Source organism: Erpetoichthys calabaricus, chromosome 11, assembly GCF_900747795.2.
Source record: "Erpetoichthys calabaricus chromosome 11, fErpCal1.3, whole genome shotgun sequence".
Classification (NCBI taxonomy): domain Eukaryota; kingdom Metazoa; phylum Chordata; class Cladistia; order Polypteriformes; family Polypteridae; genus Erpetoichthys; species Erpetoichthys calabaricus.
In genome coordinates this window covers 163,298,093-163,325,039 of record NC_041404.2, presented here as the reverse complement: position 1 = coordinate 163,325,039, position 26,947 = coordinate 163,298,093, and the positions used below count along the sequence as shown (strand labels likewise).

General features: G+C 38.6%; 1 protein-coding gene across 3 annotated transcripts in view; it reads left to right on the top strand.

Moving 5' to 3' along the window:
* The window catches only part of unkl (unk like zinc finger), a 114,106-nt gene that overhangs the window by 72,340 nt on the left and 14,819 nt on the right, over positions 1-26,947 (top strand). For 2 of the 3 annotated variants that reach the window (XM_051933966.1, XM_051933964.1), the window contains 5 exons: positions 561-696; positions 2,276-2,393; positions 2,610-2,694; positions 6,849-7,009; positions 25,543-25,731. In XM_051933966.1, the coding sequence (XP_051789926.1) occupies positions 561-696; positions 2,276-2,393; positions 2,610-2,694; positions 6,849-7,009; positions 25,543-25,731 (689 nt within the window). The remainder of the gene's footprint in view (positions 1-560; positions 697-2,275; positions 2,394-2,609; positions 2,695-6,848; positions 7,010-25,542; positions 25,732-26,947) is intronic. The other variant, XM_051933965.1, reaches the window with a different exon arrangement.

Below are 26,947 nucleotides of genomic sequence, written 5' to 3'. Positions count from 1 at the left end.
ATTGACACTTTACAGTATATTTTTATTGAAAGTCTGTATCCTGTGGTGGATGTTACCTATGTGGTGTTACCTATGTTTTTTAGGTTGTAGTCACCATACCTAATACCAATGTTTTAATCAGTTTTGTATTAGATGTCAGTCACGCAGTTGTGCATGCTAAAAACGGAGAATTCACAACAGTTATAGACATGAGGGTGGTTGAAAGAGCTTGATTATTTAGATGGAATCTAGTCAGTTAATGAATTTAACCACAAAGAACAAATTTTATACCTGGTATTTTAAAACTGTTTGTGTCCCTTGTTTTGTGTCTAGTTAACTTGACTAATAGATTTTTTTTTGCCAGTATGTTTGGAATGGATAAAATTACTCCATATGTTTTTAAATAGCCGCCACAAGTAACAGACTGCTGCCTGACTCCTTGCCCATCAGACATTTGAAAAATCTTGCAGTCCCTGTTAATGCCAAATTTCTATAATATAATGAGAAAATACTGCTTTATACAAATTGATTCTGTGTATGTCAATATTTAAGTTTAGTTTTTTTTTTTCCCCTCTATTCAGATACAAACTTTGTCTTGGCAAACTATAAAACTGAACAGTGCACAAAACCGCCACGCCTGTGTCGCCAGGGATATGCCTGTCCTCATTATCACAACAGCCGGGATAGAAGACGAAATCCTAGAAAATTTAAATACAGGTAGAGTATCTTTATTGTCATAGCTGCACAAATCTGTACAAATGAATGTATATATAGTATCTCGGATGTTAATGGCTGCCAAACTTTTTTTTGAAATTGCATAAATTTAGGGCTTGGACCAAAAGGAAAGTGCTGTGTTTTGTAAATACAGGTGGAATCCCATTGTAACGAAATTCATGGCACCATAAAAAAATATTCCATTATAACGAATATGGGGAAAATGCATCAACTTTTGTGACTGGGGTTGCTGGCGATTTGCCATCTGTACCAGTAGCAGGGCAAGGATAGCTCTATAGCTGCTCTGCTGTGTTTGGTAAACAGTTGATCAAGGGCAAAGTAATTGGTAGTCCTCTGCCAAATTATGCTTACCGCATAACGTGCTTGTCTCATGATGTTTAGAGCATTTAACACAAGGCTTTAACTTGCTCTTCCCCGCACTCTCCTAGTCTGCTACTTAGGTGATTCCGAGCCACTGGTGATCTTCTTACCCGAAGATGGGAGCTAAAGCAGAACGATTGCCCACGTTTTATCTCGTATCTTGAGTGCTATTTCTGTGACCCAAGCTTGACAATACCTGTATTATTAAAAAAAAAAAAAAAACTGCAAGAAATTTTTTACTTGAAAAAAGATGTTTTTGTATTTTTTTTTTTTATAGAAACACAGGAAACAGTGCAGAATGAAAATTAGATGTTAGATATATTTTTTAATGAAATACAAGTATGAATACAGAACACTACAGTATCTGCACATGACACAACTACCAACGCAGACGCTTGGTGGAGCAGTGACTCCGCATTCGGCTGTTGTTATGGTGTCGTGCCTACACTCTCGCCAAGTCTGCCCAAGACCAGAAATTTTGCAATAAACTCACTTTCTTTTAGTCTAACAAGAAAGACACAGCATGTTACAGGGTTCCCGAGACTCAGCAAAAAGTTTAGGTGCAGCATTAAAGCATTTTTTTGTATTGCTTTATAATCTATGATGGCAATTTTTGATTGAAAAAAATGCTTGTTGTACTGAAATTTACATTTCGTTAAGATGAAATCCGTTAAATATGATGTTATATGAACGTTTTTCCAGGGTCATAAAAAGTTTGTTATTCTGAAAATTGTCACTTTGGTATTCACTATAACAGAATTTTACCTGTATACCTTTAAATGCATCGATTAGTCAATTTTCTGGACCTGCTTATTTTATTGCAAGTTTATAGTAAGGCAGAGATTATACAGTTTTTATACTCCTTTGTTATGTACATCATATTTGTTGTTTAAAAGTATCCATTTGTAGTCGTGTTTATTTGTGAGGTATTGTTGATGACAAATTTTACTGTTTTATACATTTAATATTAGGTCTGCAGTAACTAGTTGGCAGTCATTTGTGCCAGCCACCAACTAATCAACATAACTATTGTTATGTTGTTTAGCATTTTATTAATTAATTTGAGTTGATAGAATAAAACTTTCATTGATATTTCAGTTGTTTAGTCTATAAAAACAGGATAATTTTAGATATGTGCTTAGACATTGGGGCTTATTTCAGTGCTACCTTAGTGATTTTTTCAATTCTTTCCTGTTTCTAGATCAACTCCATGTCCTAGTGTGAAACATGGAGATGAATGGGGTGAGCCTTCTAAGTGTGACAGTGGGGACAACTGCCAGTATTGCCACTCCCGAACTGAACAGCAATTTCATCCTGAGGTAAAGAGGACTATTTCTATTAAGATTTGAACAGGCTGTGCTTTTCAAACACCTAAAGGACAGATGCTTAGTTTCTGTTTTTTATATGTATTGTACACACAGATTAGTAGACTTTCCTTAAACAAATAGCTGAAGATATTTTATTTATCCATCCATTCATTTTCCAACCTGCTGAATCCGAACACAGGGTCACAGGGTATTTTATTTATTTTACAGATTTACAAATCAACAAAGTGCAATGATATGCGTCAAACTGGCTACTGTCCAAGGGGACCCTTTTGTGCTTTCGCACATGTGGAAAGTAAGTACTGATTGGATTTATGCATGTCACTACTTTTAGTTACCCAAGATTTTAGTACTTAATACTGCCTTTACATCATGCTGCCATGTTCAGTTGTAATGTTATTTTTCTTGTAACCTAATGTCAATTTCAGAAATGCTTTTCTCAAATGACATGTCAAGTGCAGCATTATAAAACTGCAAAATAAAATGAATAAATAAAATACAGTTGATGTACAACAGTGCTCTGTTTTTAGTGAGAGAAATATGTTTATTCTAATTTTTAAATAATTTATGACAGTTGTAATGTGGGTGCTCACTGTGTGTAATGAGTGGTGCAAAATTTGTATCATTTTAGTTTTTTTTTTCTTAACCGCTTTATTTGTTTGCTTTTTAACCTCATATGCCCTAAGGAATTTTTTGGCATTATTGTGCCTAAATTACATATCCAAAAATAAATGGCTATTAACTCTTCAAATGACAGAAGCATGCTGAGTATGACACTTCAGATTTTTAAAAGAGTCTTTATAATGAATAAAAACATTTGTTTCACACCAATATCAACTAAATAAAACCCCCAAAAATTGGGCATTTTAGGAATTTCTCTACAAAAAACTGGATTTTACAGTACAAACCAATACATTTTATGATGCACAATCCTGAAATCAATTTTCTTTTCTGTCCCAATCTTTCAGCTATCATTATATAAAGATTAGATAGTATAACTTTGCAGTTCTACAAGATATACACTTTGGCACAAGGTGTCCCCCTTTTTGAGAACATTGTGTCCTTTCTTTGTAACATTTACTCTCTGAAACAATCTGTCTAACTTCAGTGGAAATAAAAAAATATATATATACATATATATATATAAAATATAATACATACATACATACATACTAGGGCTGGGAATCATTAAAAAAATTTACAAATTAGTCACTTAACTGTATAGAGTAAATCATGATTAATCTCATCTACTTTTAAAGCATGCAGTCATAAAATATATACATAAATTATGAAGTAAATATACACTGAATCGCAAAATTAATGTAGATTCAACACAAAGGAATTTTTAAAAATTTAATGGCGTAGCTTAAACCTAAACAAAGACCTGAAACCTGACCTTTTAACAAAATACTACTTGAGCAAGTACAACCTGAATTTGAATGCCTTCCTAAAAGACAAGTTGTAAAGAAAGAAATAAGAAAACAAGGCCATTGTATTAATTCTCAAATTGGTATGGCATATCAGACATAGACATGCCAAAGTAAAATTAAATGATCAAAACAATTGTAGACTTTGAATGCACTGCGAAAGTCTAATTGAAATAAGCATCTCATAAATGGGCATACATTAAGATTTGTGTTAAAACTCTGCAAAATGCCATTCTCAATTGTTCATCACCATCAATGACTTTATAGTTACTCTCTAAACAAGTGTCTTTCAACTGGTATGCAATGAGAGCTAACCAGGTGTGCCATATAGAACCGACTGTGGGCAAAAGGATTAAATCATTTGGAAGGATTAAATTATTTGGGAAAATGCGTCCAAAATGCTCACTAAGTGGCATTACTGCATACGCCAACCTCCATAAAGCTTTTTTTTTTTTTTTTTCCGGCATCTCTGATGGTCCTGTCCATTTGGACAGTTTAGCAAGTGTATAGATTTAATGCTTTTTTGGTTGGTAGAATTGTGGTGTGCTTTGGGATTTTTTAGTGTCACCTACACCTTTGCTTCTGGCACGTTAAAAATGTTCTCTGTAGCAGCTATCTTGCTTAAAAACTGACACTGTGCATTACTTGGGTGGTTATGTTGCGTTCTTTGCATAAATTAACAAAGTTACTGCAAACTGGAATAATGGGTAGGGATAATCATTGCACTTCTGTTTCGTAGACTTTTGTCATTATACAGGGTGGCACACGAAAAACCGAACCATCTCCGACTCCAACGTTGACGCACGTTTCTTGGCCCGTACACGAAACAAAAAGATATCCAATACAAAAATCTTTACTTACTTGTTAGAGGAAGTGCTGGAAATAATTTCCTTGTGTGTCAATACACTTTTCTGCACACTGCACCATATTGTCATAGGTGCGACGCAGGTCAGCCACTTCAGTTTTTCCAATTTTACTCTGAATATTGTCCTTCAGTTCCTCTAATGTCTTTGGATTATTGACATACAGTTTTTCCTTCAGATTGCCCCACATGTAAAACTTGCAAGTGGATAGGTCCAGTGATCTTGGTGGCCACAAACCTTTGCTGACAGTTCGTTCCTCTGTGAAGACGTTGTGAATTCGAGAAAGTAACTTGCGGGAAGTGTGGCATGTTGCTCCATCCTGTTGAAAGACGGTGTACCCATTGCCTCACAGCTTCCTTATTAATGCACAGTTGGGGCTGCTTAACCCGTCGCGACAACGAGGCTCCGCGATTGCAACAGCACCTGCCTGTATAATAGCTTGAGCCAGCTGGTCGGAGACGGTTCGGTTTTTCGTGTACCACCCTTTATTAGGGCAGTAAGCAATGTAAGCTACTTTGCAGACCGGTGAGTTAAATACAGAGGTACTAGAGATTTATTTTGATATTAGTGCCACTCAAAGAAAATATAATTTACATATATGTGATATTACATTTATTCAATCTTTTTACAGAAACATGACATGAAAAAAACACAGAACATAATTTTTACCTTTGCTACTTTTCTTTAGTATTGTTGCAGGACTATCATAAAACGCCCTTTCCTCCCACTCCCCTGCACCTATGTCAGTATATATAAATCAAGGAAATGAATGCCAGAACCAAGTACTGACGTGGCAAGGCTTTGTGAAATGTGTAATTTGAAACTCTTAAGTAAAATTTTATTTCTCAAAATTTGTAAAGGTAGTATATAAATATGGTACTGGATGTGTATGTAATTCTTTAGGTTCACGCTTAACTTTTTTATATTATTGTTTCATAATGTAAAAAACAAAAGTTACATGAAAATGCAATTCTGACCAAAGCACTGCCTGACACGATCTCCTCATTGCTGGCCCTGGGTGCGACAGTACTTTTTAACTCATTAAACAGGCCATATTAATTGGAAAAATTAACATGTTAACTTTCCTAGGCCTAATACACACACACACACACACACTCTTTACATATCACTCTGAAGAAACAAGTAAACAATTTATAACTATGAACATATAATTATGATCTAATCCAAACCTTTACTTTCAAAATTATTTTTCATGCCAGTCCTTCAAACAATTTCTGTTTACCACTAGGGGTATTTGTGCTGCAGTTCACAGATCTTCTCTTACCTTCTGTTGCAGTCAGTTGCTCCACAGAAGTTGAGTGTGTTTTTATTTGTGTTTTTTGCGCATTTCACATCTGGAATAAACTTAATTACTGTATATACATACATACATTTTCATACCAGCTTCTTCAAGTGCTGGGGTCATTGCCTTTTCTAGCAGCTATGGGCGCATGGCAGGAAACAGCCCTGGAATGGGAAAACACATACATCTACACCATTCACACAGTATCCAGTCAACCTAAACAGCACATTTTTGGCATGCAAGTCAAAAACTATTATATTCAGAAACAGTGGTGTAAAACAGTGACTTTGATCGAAGTGGAAGGGTTTTCCACATGAAACTGCGAGTGACAGTGTGATGTGATTCAATAACATTCGATCGAAGAGTGGTCCCCTATTCCAAGTTTCCCCAGTCAGTAACCTTCAATCAAACGGTGTGTCCTCTTCAACTGGAAATGTCTTTATGTAATTTTTTGTTTCACTTTGATATGTGGTAGATACAGAATTCTGATTTTCATACAAATAACAATCATTTCTCCCAAATATTATTTTTGGAGGTGTCTGCTTAATTATTCATACTGCCTTATGTTGAGAAACCTTTGCTTGAGTAACTAATTTGTATAAAAGTGGACTTACTGTGAAATGAAAGTTTTCTCTCTACATTTGAGGAACAGTTTTTCAAATTCAGGTTGGCCTGGAACTTGAGAATATGTATAAATATTTCTTTTTAGGAGGAAAAATCATGTATCAATTTTTAAGTCCAAGTTGAAACACTCGCAGTTGTGCGATGAACTGGTTTTAGCAGTTTCAGCTAGTTTTGTGATCATTGAAAAACAGCTATGTCTACCTACAAAATTTGATGTTTTTTCTGTTTGCAGGAATCCCTTCCACTGAAGAGTCAGTGAATTCATTGCTTACTGTGATGCATAGTGGTTCTCAATCTAAAGCTGGCTCCCAGCACTTTTCTGACTGTGGAGTAAATGAGTGGGGTAGTAGTTCCACCTCTGGAACTGGTAACAACAACGGACAAACGGGAAATGTATGTATATGAAATTAATATGGAAATTTACTTGTTATTTGAGATTACCCTACATATTGGTTTTAGTCTATGGTGGACTTTTTATAATGGAGTTATCCATTTTTACCCTTTGTTGGAATTTAATAGTCTAGCATGCCTTGTCATATATAGAACAAATTGCTGGTGAACATTTTTTTTGTCTATAGCAAAAATAGTGGTTTTGGGCATTGCTTGAAAACTAAGCTTTGTACCTAGAATGTGACACTGTATGTACACTCAAAGGAATTCTAAACTCAAAAATTACATATCTTTTTAATATACTTTTTACTCAATGTACTTTGTAGTGATTGTCGAGGAAACAAAAAAGAGAACATAGATAGCAAACTTTCTGATAGACAAAAATGTCCATAAAAAGCTTGCGTTATTTGTGTAATCTACATGTCACATCATCCAGTTGTATGCTCTTAATTTGCAGAGGCATGCTTTTTCTTTGCAAAATAAAGCATTGGGGCGTGAGGCGAGTCGTTGTCCGTATGATTATAAATTTTTTTTATAAATAACATTTATTACTTTCAACACTAATAGTAAAATTCCTTTAGACAGTGGGTGTTCTCTTAATCTTCGTTTCAGAAGTCTTTTGCCTGTTACATTTTAAAATTTTTTAAAACATGGATTTTGTACTTGATTCTATACAACAAGCAAGCAGAATTCAGTTAGAAAACAAATACAACAAAGTACAATCTAACCATGCAATATGTATATATAAATACACATAGATAGATACTTTATTAATCCCAAGGGGAAATTCACATACTCCAGCAGCAGCATACTGATACAAAAAACAATATTAAATTAAAGATTGATAACAATGCAGGTAAAAACAGACAATAACTTTGTATAATGTTAACGTTTACCCCCCAGGGTGGAATTGAAGAGTCACATAGTTTGGGGGAGGAACGATCTTTTCAGTCTGTCAGTGGAGCAGGACAGTGACAGCAGTCTGTCGCTGAAGCTGCTCTTCTGTCTGGAGATGACACTGTTTAGTGGATGCAGTGGATTCTCCATAATTGATAGGAGCCTGCTGAGCGCCCGTCGCTCTGCCACAGATGTCAAGCTGTCCAGCTCCATGCCAACAATAGAGCCTGCCTTCCTCACCAGTTTGTCCAGGCATGAGGCGTCCTTCTTCTTAATGCTGTCTCCTCAGCACACCACCGCGTAGAAGAGGGCGCTCGCCACAACCGTCTGATAGAACATCTGCAGCATCTTATTGCAGATGTTGAAGGACGCCAGCCTTCTAAGGAAGTATAACCGGCTCTGTCCTTTCTTACACAGAGCATAAGTATTGGCAGTCCAGTCTAATTTATCATCCAGCTGCACTCCCAGGTATTTATAGGTCTGCACCATCTGCACACAGTCACCTCTGATGATCACGGGGTCCATGAGGGGTCTGGGCCTCCTAAAATCCACCACCAGCTCCGTGGTTTTGCTGGTGTTCAGGTGTAGGTGGTTTGAGTCGCACCATTTAACAAAGTCCTTGATTAGGTCCCTGTACTCCTCCTCACTCCTGATGCAGCCCACGATAGCAGTGTCGTCAGCAAACTTTTGCACGTGGCAGGACTCCGAGTTGTATTGGAAGTCCAATGTATATAGGCTGAACAGGACCAGAGAAAGTACAGTCCCCAATGGCGCTCCTGTGTTGCTGACCACAATGTCAGACATGCAGTTCCCAAGACGCACATACTGAGGTCTGTCTTTAAGATAGTCCACAATCCATGCCACCAGGTACGAATCTACTCCCATCTCTGTCAGCTTGTCCCTAAGGAGCAGAGGTTGGATTGTGTTGAAGGCGCTAGAGAAGTCTAGAAACATAATTCTTACAGCACCACTGCCTTTGTCCAAGTGGGAGAGGGATCTGTGTAGCATATACAGTGGGTACGGAAAGTATTCAGACCCCCTTCAATTTTTCACTCTTTGTTATATTGCAGCCATTTGCTAAAATCATTTAAATTAATTTTTTTCCTCATTAATGTACACACAGCACCCCATATTGACAGACAAAAAAAATAATTTTTGAAATTGTTGCAGATTTATTAAAAAAGAAAAACTGAAATATCACATGGTCCTAAGTATTCAGACCCTTTGCTGTGACACTCATATATTTAACTCAGGTGCTTTCCATTTCTTCTGATCATCCTTGAGATCACCTTCATTTGAGTCCAGCTGTGTTTGATTATACTGATTGGACTTGATTAGGAAAGCCACACACCTGTCTATATAAGACCTTACAGCTCACAATGCATGTCAGAGCAAATGAGAATCATGAGGTCAAAGGAACTGCCTGAAGAACTCAGAGACAGAATTGTGGCAAGGCACAGATCTGGCCAAGGTTACAAAAAAATGTCTGCTGCACTTAAGGTTCCCAAGAGCACGGTGGCCTCCATAATCCTTAAATGGAAGACGTTTGGGACGACCAGAACCCTTCCTAGAGCTGGCCGTCCGGCCAAGCTGAGCTACCGGGGGAGAAGAGCCTTGGTGAGAGAGGTAAAGAAGAACCCAAAGATCACTTTGGCTGAGCTCCAGAAATGCAGTCAGGAGATGGGAGAACGTTGTAGAAAGTCAACCATCACTGCAGCCCTCCACCAGTCAGGGCTTTATGGCAGAGTGGCCTGTCGGAAGCCTCTCCTCAGTGCAAGACACATGACAGCCCACATGGAGTTTGCTAAAAGACACCTGAAGGACTCTGGGATGGTGAGAAACAAGATTCTCTGGTCTGATGAGACCAAGATAGAACTTTTTGGCCTTAATTCTAAGCGGTATGTTTGGAGACAACCAGGCACTGCTCATCACTTGTCCAATACAGTCCCCACAGTGAAGCATGGCGGTGGCAGCATCATGCTGTGGGGGTGTTTTTCAGCTGCAGGGACAGGACGACTGGTTGCAATCGAGGGAAAGATGAATGCGGCCAAGTACAGGGATATCCTGGACAAAAACCTTCTCCAGAGTGCTAAGGACCTCAGACTGGGCCGAAGGTTTACCTTCCAACAAGACAATGACCCTAAGCACACAGCTAAAATAACGAAGGAAGTGGCTTCACAACAACTCTGTGACTGTTCTTGAATGGCCCAGCCAGAGCCCTGACTTAATCCCAATTGAGCATCTCTGGAGAGACCTAAAAATGGCTGTCCACCAACGTTTACCATCCAACCTGACAGAACTGGAGAGGATCTGCAAGGAGGAATGGCAGAGGATCCCCCAAATCCAGGTGTGAAAAACTTGTTGCATCTTTCCCAAGAAGACTCATGGCTGTATTAGCTCAGAAGGGTGCTTCTACTAAATACTGATCAAAGAGTCTGAATACTTAGGACCATGTGATATTTCAGTTTTTCTTTTTTAATAAATCTGCAACAATTTCAAAAATTCTTTTTTTTGTCTGTCAATATGGGGTGCTGTGTGTACATTAATGAGGAAAAAAATTAATTTAAATGATTTTAGCAAATGGCTGCAATATAACAAAGAGTGAAAAATTGAAGGGGGTCTGAATACTTTCCGTACCCACTGTAGATGATGGCATCCTCCGCTCACACCTTCTCCTGATATGCAAACTGCAGAGGGTCGAGGGCATGTTGAACCTGTGGCCACAGGTGGTGAAGCAGCAGCCTCTCCATGGTCTTCATCACATGTGATGTCAGAGCAACAGGCCGGAAGTCATTCAGCTCACTAGGACGTGATACCTTTGGGACTGGGGTGATGCAAGATGTTTTCCAAAGCCTCTGGACTCTCCCCTGTTCCAGGCTCAGGTTGAAGATGCGCTGTAGAGGACCCCCCAGCTCCGATGCACAGACCTTCAGCAGTCGTGGCGATACTCCATCTGGACCCGCTGCTTTGCTGGCACGAAGTCTCCTCAGCTCTCTGCTCACCTGCGCTGTTGTAATTGTGGGTGGGGATGTCTCTCCTATGCTGGTATCAGTAGAAGGATGTGTGGAGGGTGCAGTACTCCGAGGTGAGAGTGAGAGTGGGTTAGGGTGGTCAAACCTGTTAAAGAAGTTGTTCATTTGGTTTGCTGTCTTCACATCTCTCTCGATGGTGGCACCCCACTTTGAGCTGCAGCCAGTGATGATCTTCATCCCATCCCACACTTCTTTCATGCTGTTATTCTGCAACTTCTGCTCCAGCTTTCTCCTGTACTGCTCCTTCGCCGCCCTGAGCTAGACTCGGAGTTCCTTCTGCACGCGCTTGAGCTCATGCTGATCACCGCCTTTAAAAGCCCTTTTCTTCTGGTTCAAAAGGCCCTTGATGTCACTTGTAATCCATGGCTTGTTGTTAGCATAGCAGCGTACAGTTCTTACTGGAACTACAATGTCCATACAGAAGTTAATGTAGTCAGTAGTGCAGTCAACAACCTTCTCAATGTTCTCACTATGTGATCCCTGCAGGATATCCCAGTCAGTAGTTCCAAAGCATTCTCTCAGAGCCTTCTCTGCCTCAGGGGACCACTTCGTGAATGAGCGTGTGGTTGTAGGTAGGAACCTCACTCTTGGTTTGTAGTGAGGCTGAAGCATAACCAGGTTATAATCTGCTTTCCCAAGCGCAGGCAGCGGGGTGGCGCTGTATGCGTCTTTAACGTTTGCATACAGTAAATCAATAGTCTTATTTCCCCAGGTGTTACAGTCCACAAACATGAGAGAAGGCAGGTAATGTTTTTTCTAACGTCACATGGTTAAAGTCTCCAGCGATTAGCACAAGCACCTCAGGGTACTGCGTTTGTAACTTAGCAACAGCGGAATGGATGGTGTCACTCGCTGTCTCCACGTCCACCTGAGGAGGGATGTAAACAATAACAACAATGACGTATCCAAACTCTCTGGGCAAGTAATAGGGACGCAAACTTACGGCCAACAGTTCGATGTCGCTGCAGCAAGTGGAGACTTTGATGGTAACCTGTCCAGAGTTACACCACCGTGTATTAACATAGAGAGCGAGTCCTCCTCCTTTGTGCTTCCCGCAGGTACTTGCATCTCTGTCCGCTCTAACTGTGCTAAACCCGGGTAGCTCCACGTTAGCATCTGGGATGGTGGTAGTTAGCCACATTTCGCAAAAGCACAACAAACTGCATTCTCTGTAGGTTCTGACATTTTTCACCAGCGCAGCCAGTTCGTCAATCTTATTTGAGATTGAGTTCACATTTCCCAGAATCACAAAAGGCACTGAAGGCTTAAAACGCCACTTTCTTGCAAGACGCTTCATTTTTAGCTTCGTGCCGGCTCTGCTGCCACGATACCACCTTCTTACCTCGTCTGGTAAATAGGGAACCACACCGGCACTGGCATTTGTTCTCGGCGCTCGAAGTTGAGCACTTGAATAGACGAGTCTCAGCGTGTAAAAATCCATGCCCACGTTGTAAAGTAAGTGTGTCCAGGGAACGAATTCACATAAAATAAAGTGATAGGAGTGATCAATAAAAAAGAGAAAAATAAAAGTAGAAAAATAAAGTCGTACACGGAGCTGCTGAAAAGGCTGCCACTCTCGGCGGTGCCTGAGTCATAGTCATGGTCACATAACCATACAGATATATCTATTTTTTGTAAGTATTAACTTTGAACCTTCTGATAGGATAAGCGTAGTCGTAGTGGTAGTAGTCATATTGTCATGTGTACAGAATAAAATGAAATTCTTATTTATAGGTCTAACCAACATGCAACTCATTGCCACTCACTGGATCCATCATAAACAAGAATATGCTGTTTAAAGTACATACCGTAATTGTAATTAAGAGAAAACCCAATGAGCTTACCTGTGTTTCTTATACCTGGGGTTTATCTGCTAGTCATTAGAATACCTATCTTGACCAATGGTACTGAGAAGAACAAAATGTTATAATAGTTTCATAAATAAACATTAAATGGTTTGGCAATTACACTACACTGCCTATAAAACAAATCATAATAAAAAGATTAAATATTTTTGACACTTTCTTAATGCAGAAAATGCCATTCTTTACTTTCGTCAAGTCAATAGATAGTTTGACTTGCAGTTTTATGTTTTTTGATGGTTAAAGAATGTAAACATACTTACACCAATGGGGAAGCTGTAGTATTCTTGCTTTTTATTGTGGCTATTACTAATTCCACCTAAAGCAATCTCTTCTGCAACCTACTGTGTCTTGCCATTACAGATCAATGTTGAATACATTTGTGATTATTACTTGTTTATTTATAGCATATGATATTGGTGTGGCAGAAATATAATTATTTTTGTCTTTTTAGGAGACGAAATATGTAGGCATGTTTATTTTCTTTTTAAATAATGCTTTGTTTGAAAATTTGTTTTGTAATTAAACAGTGCTTTTGTTGTAAAGATGGGTTAAGGCATTGCCTTGCTGTAAAGTTAGCTTCATCTTATGGCATATGCGCATTCTGACTGCCAAAACACTAGAGGTACACCTGTATCTTAACAGTTCTGATCAGAGTTTTAGTAATACAGAAGATATTGTTTTTAAATTTTACAGTTTTCTGGAGAGAAACCATTTTCTAAAACTGAACAAAACCAGGTGCAATTGCTAAACATCATCATCTTTTTTCTTATCAAGAATGATTTAAGCACAGTGATTTAGTAGTGATGTATATATGTAAATTTAGTATGGTATCTGTAGTGTGGAAAATTATATCTGCTTCTTTGTTGCATAATTTGGAACATGGAAACAAAATCTGTGTTTCACAATTTATATCTGTTTTAAGGTGTTTTAAAGGGACATTTCTAAATGTTAATTTTTAGTGATACAATATACCCATACCTCTTAAAAACTTATCTTCAGAAGTTACTGAAGTATCATGTTGCATCATGCAGTAAAGTTTGTAAAATATGACTTCAAAATTAGAAATGAGAAATCTTACACACTGTGTCTGTTACAGTTGTAGCAATGCAATTTAGAGTCCTAAGACATGATAATGTAGTTTAAAAGATTTGCAGGACGTGGTTGAAAATGGAATAAATCTTTAATGGCAACATCTGCAGTTTTCAGTGTATGTGGGAACAAGTTACAACTAATTTAGAGTGTTCTAATTTCAATTATATTGGAATCGTATTTAACATTTTATTAAGCCCTGCAATAAACCGATGCCCTTTTCTTGGTTGTTTTCTCCTGGGATAGGCTGTAACCCCCAACAAAGATTTAGAATATGTGGGTGTAAGATTGGTATGTTGAGTTTAGGTGTGTAAGATGTTATGTAATGAATCAAGGAAAAAATACATATTATTATAAATCATAGCAGTTGGTTGGTTCTGCATCCCTTGCTGCTGTTGTCGGAATGTAAGAAGTGTGGCAAATAAGTAAGAGACCATTCAGTTTGTTAACCTCGTTTACATGCTGTACTTTTTAAAAGTTGTCTAAGATTTTGCTTTCACTACACAATTTAGTAATTTCTTTCAGATTTCTATGATCCTTTGTATGAAGAAGTGTTTTTTGACTTCTGCCTTAACCTTCCCCTTAATTTCCACTTGTGTCCTTGAGTATACGAATCGCTGTTTAATTGAAAGAATGCAGATGAATTAATTTTATCAATGGCTTGGAGAATTTTTTAGGGCCAGATTATTTGTCCTTGTAGCTTTCCTTTCTAAAGATTAACAAGGTTTAATTTCTCAGCTTCTTAGAGTGAGATTCCCTTTAGCCATACCATATACTTAGTTACTCTTCTGTCATCAGCTTCTAAAGCTAGTATATCTTTTTTATTTTTTTGCATGGTGACCAAAATTATTAAAAATTATTATTAAAGATGGCGCCGACTGTTGAGGCACGCCGTCAGCCACTCTGGCTTTTGTGTTTCTTGTTACTCCTGCTTTTTTCTCGGCTTACTTACTCCTGTGATGCTCTTCCTGACTCGATCATTCGTTATGATCGCTTCACCCTTTTGGCTCTTCGAACGAGTGCGGGGGTTTCTCGACATTTGACTCCGGAGTTCAGTCAAACCTTTGGCCGACTGTTTGAGGAAGTCCCGGCCTTCCTCGTCACTGTCCACGGCTTGGCCGGTCGCCGATGGAAACGCCGCCGCCGTGGGAAGCGTGGAGGCACCAGGGCTCGGCTCCGAGCCTCCCGGATCCTCTCTAGGAACAACTCTCCTGGCTCCCAACATGAGTCAATGCTCCCGAAATGCCTCTTGCCCTCGGATGCTCCGGTACACTTCCCTGCCTCGCTCCGTCACCGCCGCCGGGGAGTGAACTTTAACAACCTACGCCGCATCACGACAATGTCAGCCGCCACGGCTGGTGCGTCTTTGTTAACGTCGTCCCAGCCGGTTCGTTTTTCACATCCCCGGCTGGATTTATTTTGTGGAATGAATTCTAAGCTGCGTAAAGTGGATTTTAATGTTCTGCGTCCTGTACAGAGATTTACTTCACAGTCATTGGTTAAATTTGAACTATTTAACTCTCAATCTATCAGCAATAAATCCATACTTATTGAAGAACACATCAGGGAAAAAGGACTTGACTTCATGTGTCTGACAGAAACCTGGCACCAGTCAGAGGTTTACTCTGCCTTAAATGAAGCCTGTCCACTTGGCTACAGTTACTTGGAGGCAGCTCGCAGCACTGGGCGTGGTGGTGGAATAGCTGTTATCCACCGTCAGGACCTGGGGTTGTCCCCTATCTCGATACCTGCAATATCTTCCTGTGAGTGCCTTGCATTTAAATGTAAGCCCCCGTTTCCCCTGACTGTTCTCCTTATCTATCGACCTCCAAAACCCAATTCTGCCTTTTTTCCGGAAATTACTGATCTTCTCACAACACTCTGTGCTACTTCTGCCAACATCATAATCTTAGGAGATATAAATATTCATGTTGACAATCCCACAGGTTATCTCACTGCTGATTTCCTTGAGCTGCTAGATTCTCTCAACCTACAACAACATGTTGATGTTCCCACACATTCTAGGGGTCACACTCTTGACTTGGTCATTTCAAACTGTGCCCCAATCAGGAATCTACAGGTATTTGATCTTGGTATTTCAGACCACAAAGTTGTGTCATTGGAGCTGCCCTTTTTCTCCTCCCGTATCAAACCAAAACGACAGATCTACTTCAGAAATCTGAAGAATATCAATGTGGATGCCTTGGCCTTGGACCTTACATTTCTCTCCTCTGACTTTATCAGCTCCCTCTCTGTTGCTGACCTTGTGGATTTTTACAACCAGTCCCTGAGCAGTCTCCTGGACTTCCACGCCCCTTTAACATCTAGGTCCGTCTCATTCTCGTGCTCAGCACCTTGGTATACCTGCGAGCTGCGAAAAATGAAGGCGGCTGGGCGTGTCCTTGAGCGGCGGCTCAAGGCCTCTGGGCTGACTGTCCATAAACAGGCTTACAGAGAACACATGAGAGCGTATGCAGAAGCTCTGAAGGTTGCACGGTCCAAGTTTTATTCCACCATCATCAGAAATGGCTCCAGCAACCCTAAAAAACTTTTTTCAACCATAAATCATCTTGTCAAACCTCCTTTACCTGCCCATTCTGAGACCACTGATGACAGATGCAACATGTATATCAACTTTTTTAAACAAAAAGTTGATAATATCCGTTTACACCTCTCTACCAAGGATATCTTGCCCTTCCCAACTGTTGACTCATTGTCTGAGACCGTCCATCCTCTTTGCTCTTTCTCTGTTGCCACACGGGAAGAGGTGGAGGATGTCATCAGGAAAATGAAACCGTCTACTAGTTCCCTGGACCCTTTCCCCTCACCCTTGCTGAGGGCCAACATTTCTGCCATCTCTCCACTTATCACCAGGATAATAAATCAGTCCCTCCTGGCTGGCCATATTCCTTCTGCACTAAAAACTGCTGTCATCAGACCTCTACTGAAAAAATCCACCTTGGATCCTGAAGTTCTCTCCAATTATAGGCCCATCTCCAATCTTCCATTTCTCTCCAAAGTCCTGGAAAAAATAGTTGCAGCACAACTTCACGATCATCTCAAACTGAACAATCTGTTTGAAAAGTTTCAGTCTGGTTTTCGCCCTGGCCATAGCACTGAAACAGCCCTGGTCAGGGTCACCAATGATCTTCTGATGACGGCAGATACTGGTTCACCTTCACTACTTATCCTCCTTGACCTGACAGCTGCTTTTGACACAATAGACCATAACATCCTTCTTCACCGCCTGCAATACACTATTGGACTCTCAGGAATTGTTCTAAATTGGTTTACATCATACCTGACTGGCAGAACTGAGCATGTCGCCCTTGGCAGCGCAAAGTCCCACACCCACAACGTCGCCTGTGGTGTTCCACAGGGCTCTGTGCTGGGCCCTATCCTTTTTACTATCTACATGCTCCCCCTTGGAACTGTCATTGGCAGACATGGTTTATCGTTCCATTGCTATGCCGATGACACTCAGCTTTACCTCAGGACTACTCCCACCTCCTCTACTGCTCCTCTGCCAACATCTACATTGTCTACCTGCCTGGAGGAGATAGAGGCTTGGATGAGGCTCAATTTTCTTCAGTTGAACAGATCCAAAACAGAAGCCATCTTAGTTGGTACATCACATCATCTTCGCTCTTCTACCATCACCAGTATTACTTTCTCTGGCCAAAATATTCCTCTTTCCACATCTGTTACTAATTTGGGTGTTAGAATGGACTCCCAACTTACTTTTGACACCCACATCAAATATCTCTGTAAGTCATCTTTTTACCATCTCAAGAACATCGCCAAACTCCGCCCATTACTCACCCTGGCAGATGCAGAGAAGCTCGTCCATGCCTTTGTCTCTTCCAGGCTGGATTACTGTAATGCACTCCTCATTGGGATTCCTGGCAAGAGTATCCAGAGACTCCAGTATATTCAGAACAGCGCTGCCAGGATCCTGATGAGGGTGCGAAAGTATGATCACATCACCCCAATCCTGAAAACCCTTCACTGGCTCCCTGTTTCATTCAGAATAGAGTACAAGGTCTCCCTTCTTACCCATCAGTGCATTTATGGACATGCCCCTCTTTATCTACAGGAACTCCTTACCCCCCATAACTCCTTACGTTCCCTCCGCTCTGTACTCACTAACACTCTTCAAGTCCCCAGAACTAAGCTCAGCAGCATGGGTGACAGGGCGTTTTCATCGGTGGCGCCGAGGCTGTGGAATGCCCTCCCTGATTACCAGAGAGCCCCACAGTCGACTGAGGCCTTTAAGCGAAACCTAAAAACTCATCTTTTTAGAAAGTCATTTTGTTAAAGTATTTTATAGACTCTTCTGTTCTTTTTTTTTTTATTTTATTATTCTATTTTTACTCTGTAGCACTTTGGGATTGCTAAAATATAAAGTGCAATATAAATAAAATTTATTATTATTATTATTATAAAATGGCACATATAATTCACCAGATGCAGTCTGACTAGCACCTTATACTGGTTTATATTAAACAGTTTTTACAGTATAACCTAACTTTTTTGCCTATTCAGTTGCTGATGATTAGAATGTTTTATCTGTATAAACCAAGTTTTTTCAAAGATTGTTTCCAGTAGATCAGCATCACCCATTTTATTTATATTTAATGCTTATTTGCCAAGTTGTATCACTGTCAGGTTGTCTACATTAAACTATGTTTTCTAGTTGTTTACCCAGTTTTGAAGTCCGTACTTGTCTTTTTCAAATTTTCTTTTTATGATGTCTTCTCAGTGTTTGGAATCCCTGCAACTATGGTGTAATCTATAAAATTCCAAAAAGTAAGAGGCATGCATCTACTTACTTGTAGATATCTGTGCTTCCTTTTAGCTTTTGGTATAGTCTACATAGCCTTGTAAATTATGTTAAAAAATTTAAAGAGCTGAATAAAAATGTATTTTCTCATTGGAACTGCAATTGCAGATTGATGAGCAAAGGGTATCTGGGAAGTTTTTTTTTTGTTTTTTTTTTTAATATTAACTTTTCAGATTATTCCTTATTTCTGCATGTTTCAGTGGGAGGTACACACAAAACAAATTGACCCGTTCATTGATAACATTAGATATTGATTTCTCCATAGGAATTACAGTCATTTGAAAAAGTTTGGGAACCCCTGTCAGCCTGCATAATAATTTACTCAACTTTCAACGAAAAAGATAACTGTGGTATGTCTTTCATGTCTTAGGAACATCTGAATACTGGGGTGTTTTCTGAACAAAGATTTAAAGTGAAGCATTATTTAGTAGTATGAATTTAAATCAAATGTGAAAAATTGGCTGTGCAAAAATGTGGGTCCCCTTGTAATTTTGCTGATTTGAATGCATGTAACTGCTCAATGCTGATTACATGCAACACCAAATTGGTTGGATTAGCTCGTTAAGCCTTGAACTTCAAAGACAGGTGTGTCCAATCATGAGAAAAGGTATTTAAGGTGGTCAATTGCAAGTTGTGCTTTCCTTTGACTCTCCTCTGAAGAATGACGGCATGGGATCCTCAAAGCAACTCTCAAAAGATCTGAAAACAAAGATTGTTCAGTATCATAGTTTAGGGGACAGCTACAAAAAGCTACCTCAGAGGTATAAACTGTCAGTTTCAACTGTAAGGAATGTAATCAGGAAATGGAAGGCCACAGGCACAGTTGCTGTTAAACCCAGGTCTGGCAGGCCAAGAAAAATACAGGAGCGGTATATGCACAGGATTGTGAGAATGGTTACAGACAACCCACAGATCACCTCCAAAGACCTGCAAGAACGGCAGCCATCAAATTTAACTGAACTGGAGAGATTTTGTATGGAAGAATGGTCAAAAATATCTCCATCCAGAATCCAGACACTCATCAAAGGCTATAGGAGGCGTCTAGAGGCTGTTATATTTGCAAAAGGAGGCTCAACTAAGTATTGATGTAATGTCTCTGTTGGGGTGCCCACACTTATGCACCTGTCTAATTTTGTTATGATGCATATTTTCTGTTAATCCAATAAACTTAATGTCATTGCTGAAATACTATTGTTTCCATAAGGCATGTCATATATTAAAAGGAAGTTGCTACTTTGAAAGCTCAGCCAATGATAAACAAAAATCCAAAGAATTAAGAGGGGTTCCCAAACTTTTTCATATGACTGTATAAAAATGGAACATCTAAGTTTGTAGTACTTTGTGTTCCTTGATTATTACAGAATGCCAATGATATTTCAAGAGGCATATTTTTAGCTTAGCAAGTAATTCTTTGTCTGTGCAATGTAATGTATAAGATATTTCTCATCTTTTTAGAAGTAAAATCATGATTTTTGATGGTTAACATAGTATATAGTAACAGACAAAAATGAAAGTTTATCCTTACATTTTAAGGGAGTTTAAGTTTGCAGTGCCATTACTGTTTGTGATTTGTTCATGGTTATAATGAAATGTTAGGATTTAATTAATCTACGTCATCTCGTATCCAGAACCACTGTTCTTTTTCAAGTACATTTTCTCCACGGTAAAATTATATGATAAAAATTCTTCAGATCACTTGGACTTCCCTTATCGTAAATATATAGCTACTAGCAAAATACCCGCGCTTCGCAGCGGAGAAGTAGTGTGTTAAAGAGGTTATGAAAAAGTAAAGGAAACATTTTAAAAATAACGTAACATGATTGTCAATGTAATTGTGTTGTCATTGTTATGAGTGTTGCTGTCATATATATATACATATACACATATACACACACATATACACACATATACAGATATATTATATATACATATACACATATATTTTTTATATATATATATATATATACACATACATACATACATATACAGACATAGATGCACTTACAATAACATAGAAATCAATATAAACAACATTAACATCATTATCATATGAGAATATGAAGTAATATATAAGAAGCACATTTCATATAAATATAAATTATTAAACAGTAAAATCTTCTTGTATAATTTGCTACCGTGGCTTTTCGTTGGTCTGTCCAGGATTTTAAATCACATGTAGCTTGCAAACCGTTTCACGTATTGACTTGAAATGTGGTACACATATAATACGTCACGTCTGCTATCCGCTTTATGGGTGATGAATGTATTACTCTTTTTATCTTTATTTTATTTTATTGTAGAATCAACTCCTATCTGCGCACACCAGGGCAGCCGTGGGCGGATGCGTATGGTGTATTCACTCCATTTTATCGTGCATTGCGCTGTCACTGGTATTTTGATAAAAGAATTTGAACAACATATAAGAAGTGTATAAATTATTAAACAGTAAAACATTAACATTTAAGAAGTAAAGTTACATTGAGTACTACTGCAGTGCCTTCGGGTATACCTCATTTTTTCTTTGCCCATTAAATGCTTAAATGTATACATTTTTTGGTGTACCTACCCGAGAACACGCGACATATAACCGACCGTGGGAGAAGCATGGATTTTAAACACGCGTTGAGTTCATGTGCTGGTTTCCCTCGTGGAATAACTGGTAATGTTTGACTAAAATCTACAGCGAGTAAAACGACATTACCTCCTTTTTTTTTTTTTTACGATCTCTGAGATCTTGCTTTTTTCGGTTCAAGGCTTCATAAGCTGTTTTATGTTCAATGTTGTACTTAATAAGTACTAATTATCCCAAACCATCATCTTTGAATGTTGCAAGACTTTCGCCTTGTATGTAGATCGGGGTAATTACATTCATTGCATTCCTAGTCTGAATCACAATCTGATTGTATGGGTGGTTACCTGGCACTGTAGGGTTGCCACCCGTCCTTTAAAATACGGAATCGTGCCGCGTTTGAGAATGAAATTGCGCGTCCCGTTTTGAATCAATACTGGACGGGATTTATCCCGTATTTTTTTTATCATTTTTTTTTTAAAGCAGCGTCTGATGCTAATCATCCCACACGCATTTTATGAAGATGCCTCCTTTCCTACTTTTGATTGGGTAATACTTGATGTGATCGTTAGTTTGATTGGTGTTTTTAACTGTCCAGTGAGGAGGGCGTGTCTTTTAAGTAGAGTCTGCAAACTGTTGGCACTGAGATGTGGCGTCAGCGCCAGAGTTGAAGCCCCTAACGTTGCGGTCAGCAAGTCGGCTAACATCCGCCATGTGCCGTCTTTCAGTTGCGAGAAGCAGATCATAGAATGGTTGAAACTGTTGCCCCTAACGTTGCGCCACGGCGTGTGGTTCGTTTATACCTCGTGTCTTCTCATTAAACTTTTATCTCGCGAATATGTTATTGCAATCCGCAGCGGGAGCGTTTCTATAAACTTAATTTAAACTTACGTTTTACACTGTGCTTTGTTTCCCTTATGAACATGCTTGTATGCTTAACTCGCTCCGTTCTCTATTGTTTAATTAATTTTTTGCTTTTCGCTGTTTGCGGCTGTTCCTCCATTTCCCCCTACTTCGTTCTTTTATCTCGCGAATATGTTATTGCAATCCTTAACGGGAGCGTTTCAATAAACTGATTGAAAATAGTTTTGCATTTACCTTTTTAGTAAAAGGCGAGCTTTTAAGCCTGAGAAATCACCCCGTAAATGCAGACGTTTAATTGGACATGTGTTAATATGTATGCTTACACAGTATTAAAAGACAGTGAACAACGTCAGTTACCTTTGTTCCCGCGTTTGATAAAAGGTGAGCTTTTAAGCCTGAGAAATCACCCCGTAAATGCACACGTTTAATTGCACATGTGTTAATATGTATGCTTACACAGTATTAAAAGACAGTCAAAAATTAACGTCATTTACCTTCGTTCCCGCGTGTGACTCGTGCTGTAAATCTCTTCCTTGTTTTTAGTTCACGTGATTACGTAGGAGGCGTGATGACGCGATACGTGACTCCGCCTCCTCCATTACAGTGTATGGACAAAAAATATGTTCCAGTTATGACCATTACGCTTTGAATTTCGAAATGAAACCTGCCTAATTTTTGTAAGTAAGCTGTAAGGAATGAGCCTGCCAAATTTCAGCCTTCCACCTACACGGGAAGTTGGAGAATTAGTGATGAGTGAGTCAGTGAGTGAGTCAGTCAGTCAGTGAGGGCTTTGCCTTTTATTATTATAGATTAATAAAAATGTGAATGAATGTACTTTCTCATCAATGAGAAAGATCTGAGTAGTTTGGCCCAGAATGAGATAAACTAAACTGATTGTTCAGTAGTGTCTAGGGTATTTTAGATATTGGCATGCATTTAAAATGCATGTATAAAGTTGAACCTTCTTTATGCAGTAATCTTAAATAAGTTATAGATATTCTTGAACTATTCATGAACTTAAGTGTCATCAGTATTTGGTATAAAGCTTATTTATTTAAGAGAACTGCAAGAAATACCAGTATTCCTGATAAGCTACACCTGAAATCAATACTTCATTTTGTGTCACCCTGTAATCTGACATCTGAACACCTATCAAGTTGAAGAGAGAGAAAAGCAAGCAGTGTTTTTATTCATTTATTTGAAATTAATTTGGATAATGTTTTATAGCTGCTATGTTTGTGGTGGTCTTTGGTAAAATTAATTAGTCATGTGTTAGGTTTTTGCCACTGTAATTATAAGGTACATAGTCTTCTACAACAGCAGACATATCTTTTAGTGTAGGCTTAGGTAAAAAAAAAAAAAAAAAAAAAACTAATAATTTCTACAGAAAGACACAAACCAAGAATCTTATGCATTAGGAAACGAATAGGCACATAAGTTTTACAGTTTTAGGTTTAACTTTGTTATAAACAATTGTAATCTAGTAAGGCTGTATAGTCATAATTAACATGACTGAGGGAAAACAAAAAAAAGAAAATTGAAGAATTGTCTGTGTAAAAAGTTTTTTTTCTTCCTTACAAAATTTATGTATTTAGTTTCTTATTTTGCCCCATAACTAAGCTACTCTTAAGACAAAATAGAATTTGCTGCTAAGTAATTATCCAGTACTACAGTGGTGTGAAAAACTATTTGCCCCCTTCCTGATTTCTTATTCTTTTGCATGTTTGTCACACAAAATGTTTCTGATCATCAAACACATTTAACCATTAGTCAAATATAACACAAGTAAACACAAAATGCAGTTTGTAAATGGTGGTTTTTATTATTTAGGGAGAAAAAAAAATCCAAACCTACATGGCCCTGTGTGAAAAAGTAATTGCCCCCTGAACCTAATAACTGGTTGGGCCACCCTTAGCAGCAATAACTGCAATCAAGCGTTTGCGATAACTTGCAATGAGTCTTTTACAGCGCTCTGGAGGAATTTTGGCCCACTCATCTTTGCAAAATTGTTGTAATTCAGCTTTATTTGAGGGTTTTCTAGCATGAACCGCCTTTTTAAGGTCATGCCATAGCATCTCAATTGGATTCAGGTCAGGACTTTGACTAGGCCACTCCAAAGTCTTCATTTTGTTTTTCTTCAGCCATTCAGAGGTGGATTTGCTGGTGTGTTTTGGGTCATTGTCCTGTTGCAGCACCCAAGATCGCTTCAGCTTGAGTTGATGAACAGATGGCCGGACATTCTCCTTCAGGATTTTTTGGTAGACAGTAGAATTCATGGTTCCATCTATCACAGCAAGCCTTCCAGGTCCTGAAGCAGCAAAACAACCCCAGACCATCACACTACCACCACCATATTTTACTGTTGGTATGATGTTCTTTTTCTGAAATGCTGTGTTCCTTTTACGCCAGATGTAACGGGACATTTGCCTTCCAAAAAGTTCAACTTTTGACTCATCAGTCCACAAGGTATTTTCCCAAAAGTCTTGGCAATCATTGAGCTGTTTCTTAGCAAAATTGAGACGAGCCCTAATGTTCTTTTTGCTTAACAGTGGTTTGCGTCTTGGAAATCTGCCATGCAGGCCGTTTTTGCCCAGTCTCTTTCTTATAGTGGAGTCGTGAACACTGACCTTAATTGAGGCAAGTGAGGCCTGCAGTTCTTTAGACGTTGTCCTGGGGTCTTTTGTGACCTCTCGGATGAGTCGTCTCTGCGCTCTTGGGGTAATTTTGGTCGGCCGGCCACTCCTGGGAAGGTTCACCACTGTTCCATGTTTTTGCCATTTGTGGATAATGGCTCTCACTGTGGTTCGCTGGAGTCCCAAAGCTTTAGAAATGGCTTTATAACCTTTACCAGACTGATAGATCTCAATTACTTCTGTTCTCATTTGTTCCTGAATTTCTTTGGATCTTGGCATGATGTCTAGCTTTTGAGGTGCTTTTGGTCTACTTCTCTGTGTCAGGCAGCTCCTATTTAAGTGATTTCTTGATTGAAACAGGTGTGGCAGTAATCAGGCCTGGGGGTGGCTACGGAAATTGAACTCAGGTGTGATACACCACAGTTAGGTTATTTTTTAACAAGGGGGCAATTACCTTTTCACACAGGGCCATGTAGGTTTGGATTTTTTTTCTCCCTAAATAATAAACACCATCATTTAAAAACTGCATTTTGTGTGTACTTGTGTTATATTTGACTAATGGTTAAATGTGTTTGATGATCAGAAACATTTTGTGTGACAAACATGCAAAAGAATAAGAAATCAGGAAGGGGGCAAATAGTTTTTCACACCACTGTATCTCTTATTAGGGGCAGAACAAGAACAGAAGTCTTAAATCGGTAGTAGAGAAGCCTATTTAAGAACCTCTGTACTTTTTTCCTTTAGGTTTCTTGCTCTAGTAGTCCAACTGTTACATCAAGCTCAGGAAGCAACAGCTCATTATCCCCTATTGGACCCATCAGCAGGCCCAAATCCTTTACTAATGGTAGCTTATGTTCAGAATCCGCAACGTCCAATGTATCATCTCCGACATCTCACTATCCAAAAGCACCTGGCTTTGAACGCGAGGATCAGGTATATAAAGATTCATTTTTCTTTTATCTCCCCCAACCCCCAGATAATGAATCCTTGAGCCTAGTCTTCCGTTACACTCAGTCATTGACAAGGGGCATCCACTGTCATTTAGGAGAGTTTTTGTATACTTATAAACGGCTAGAGTACAAAATGATTAGCAATACATGAAAGCAAATAAAGCCCATTAGCAAGATTATTTATAAAGAAACTCCCCAGATATGGCGTGAGTTATGTCATTTCTCCTTTACAGCTTTGGTATTATTATTAGGTATTTCCTTTTGTATTTATTTTTATTTCTGTCCACATTTATTTTAAATATGTGTTCTTCAGTTATTCATTAAAGTAGTATTCATTTTGACTCTTATTTTTAGATATCTGACTTTCAAGTTTAGTGTTTTTTTAATTCCACGTCACATTCATTTTAAACGTTCAGATTGCCTTCAGACTGGTACTTGTGCATTTTATCAGCTCAGTGAACATACCAGTGTGACATATTAATATACAACTATTATCATTTTGACCTTGGGTTACTTTATTATGAGGTAATAACTGTTTATTTTGTTATTAGTAAATGTATGGTGGTATTAGTGTGGTGAAATCGGGACTTTTGTTGTATTGTAGAAAAACATACAGATGTGTTTATATGAAAAGTGCATTTTCTAGTTCATTAGGTCAGAATTGGTCCATTTATTTATTTATTTAATCTTTTCTCTAGTGCTTTGTTATATGCTGACACCAGAGTTTGACGTTTATTATAGATTGTGTATATTGACTGAACTGCACATCAAATTATTTAATTATGCTAGACATTTCTGTTTTCGTAGAGTGCTTCTGTCTTGACAAAAAAATAACCCTTTTCTTCAGCAATTGAAAACAATTACATGTGTTTGTATATTAATTGTTCATGTGTAAATTCAGGCAAATATTTGCCTGCACAAAACAGCACTCCGGGAGGGGTGCTGGAAGGTTATGATTGTAATGGAAATAAAATAAGTGTTGCAGTCTCATACCTCTCGTATGCACTTATTTAACTCTTAAAAAGTCTGAATTAGCATAAACCACCTTAATTCAGTGTGTTTATAGTTAATGTAATGATTTACTTTATGAGGTACAAGTACATAATAAACAAGAATACTTGTATCAGATATTATGAAAAAAACTCGTATTCTTAATCACTGACCTTGGAATAGTCTGAGATAATACCCCTCACGCTTAC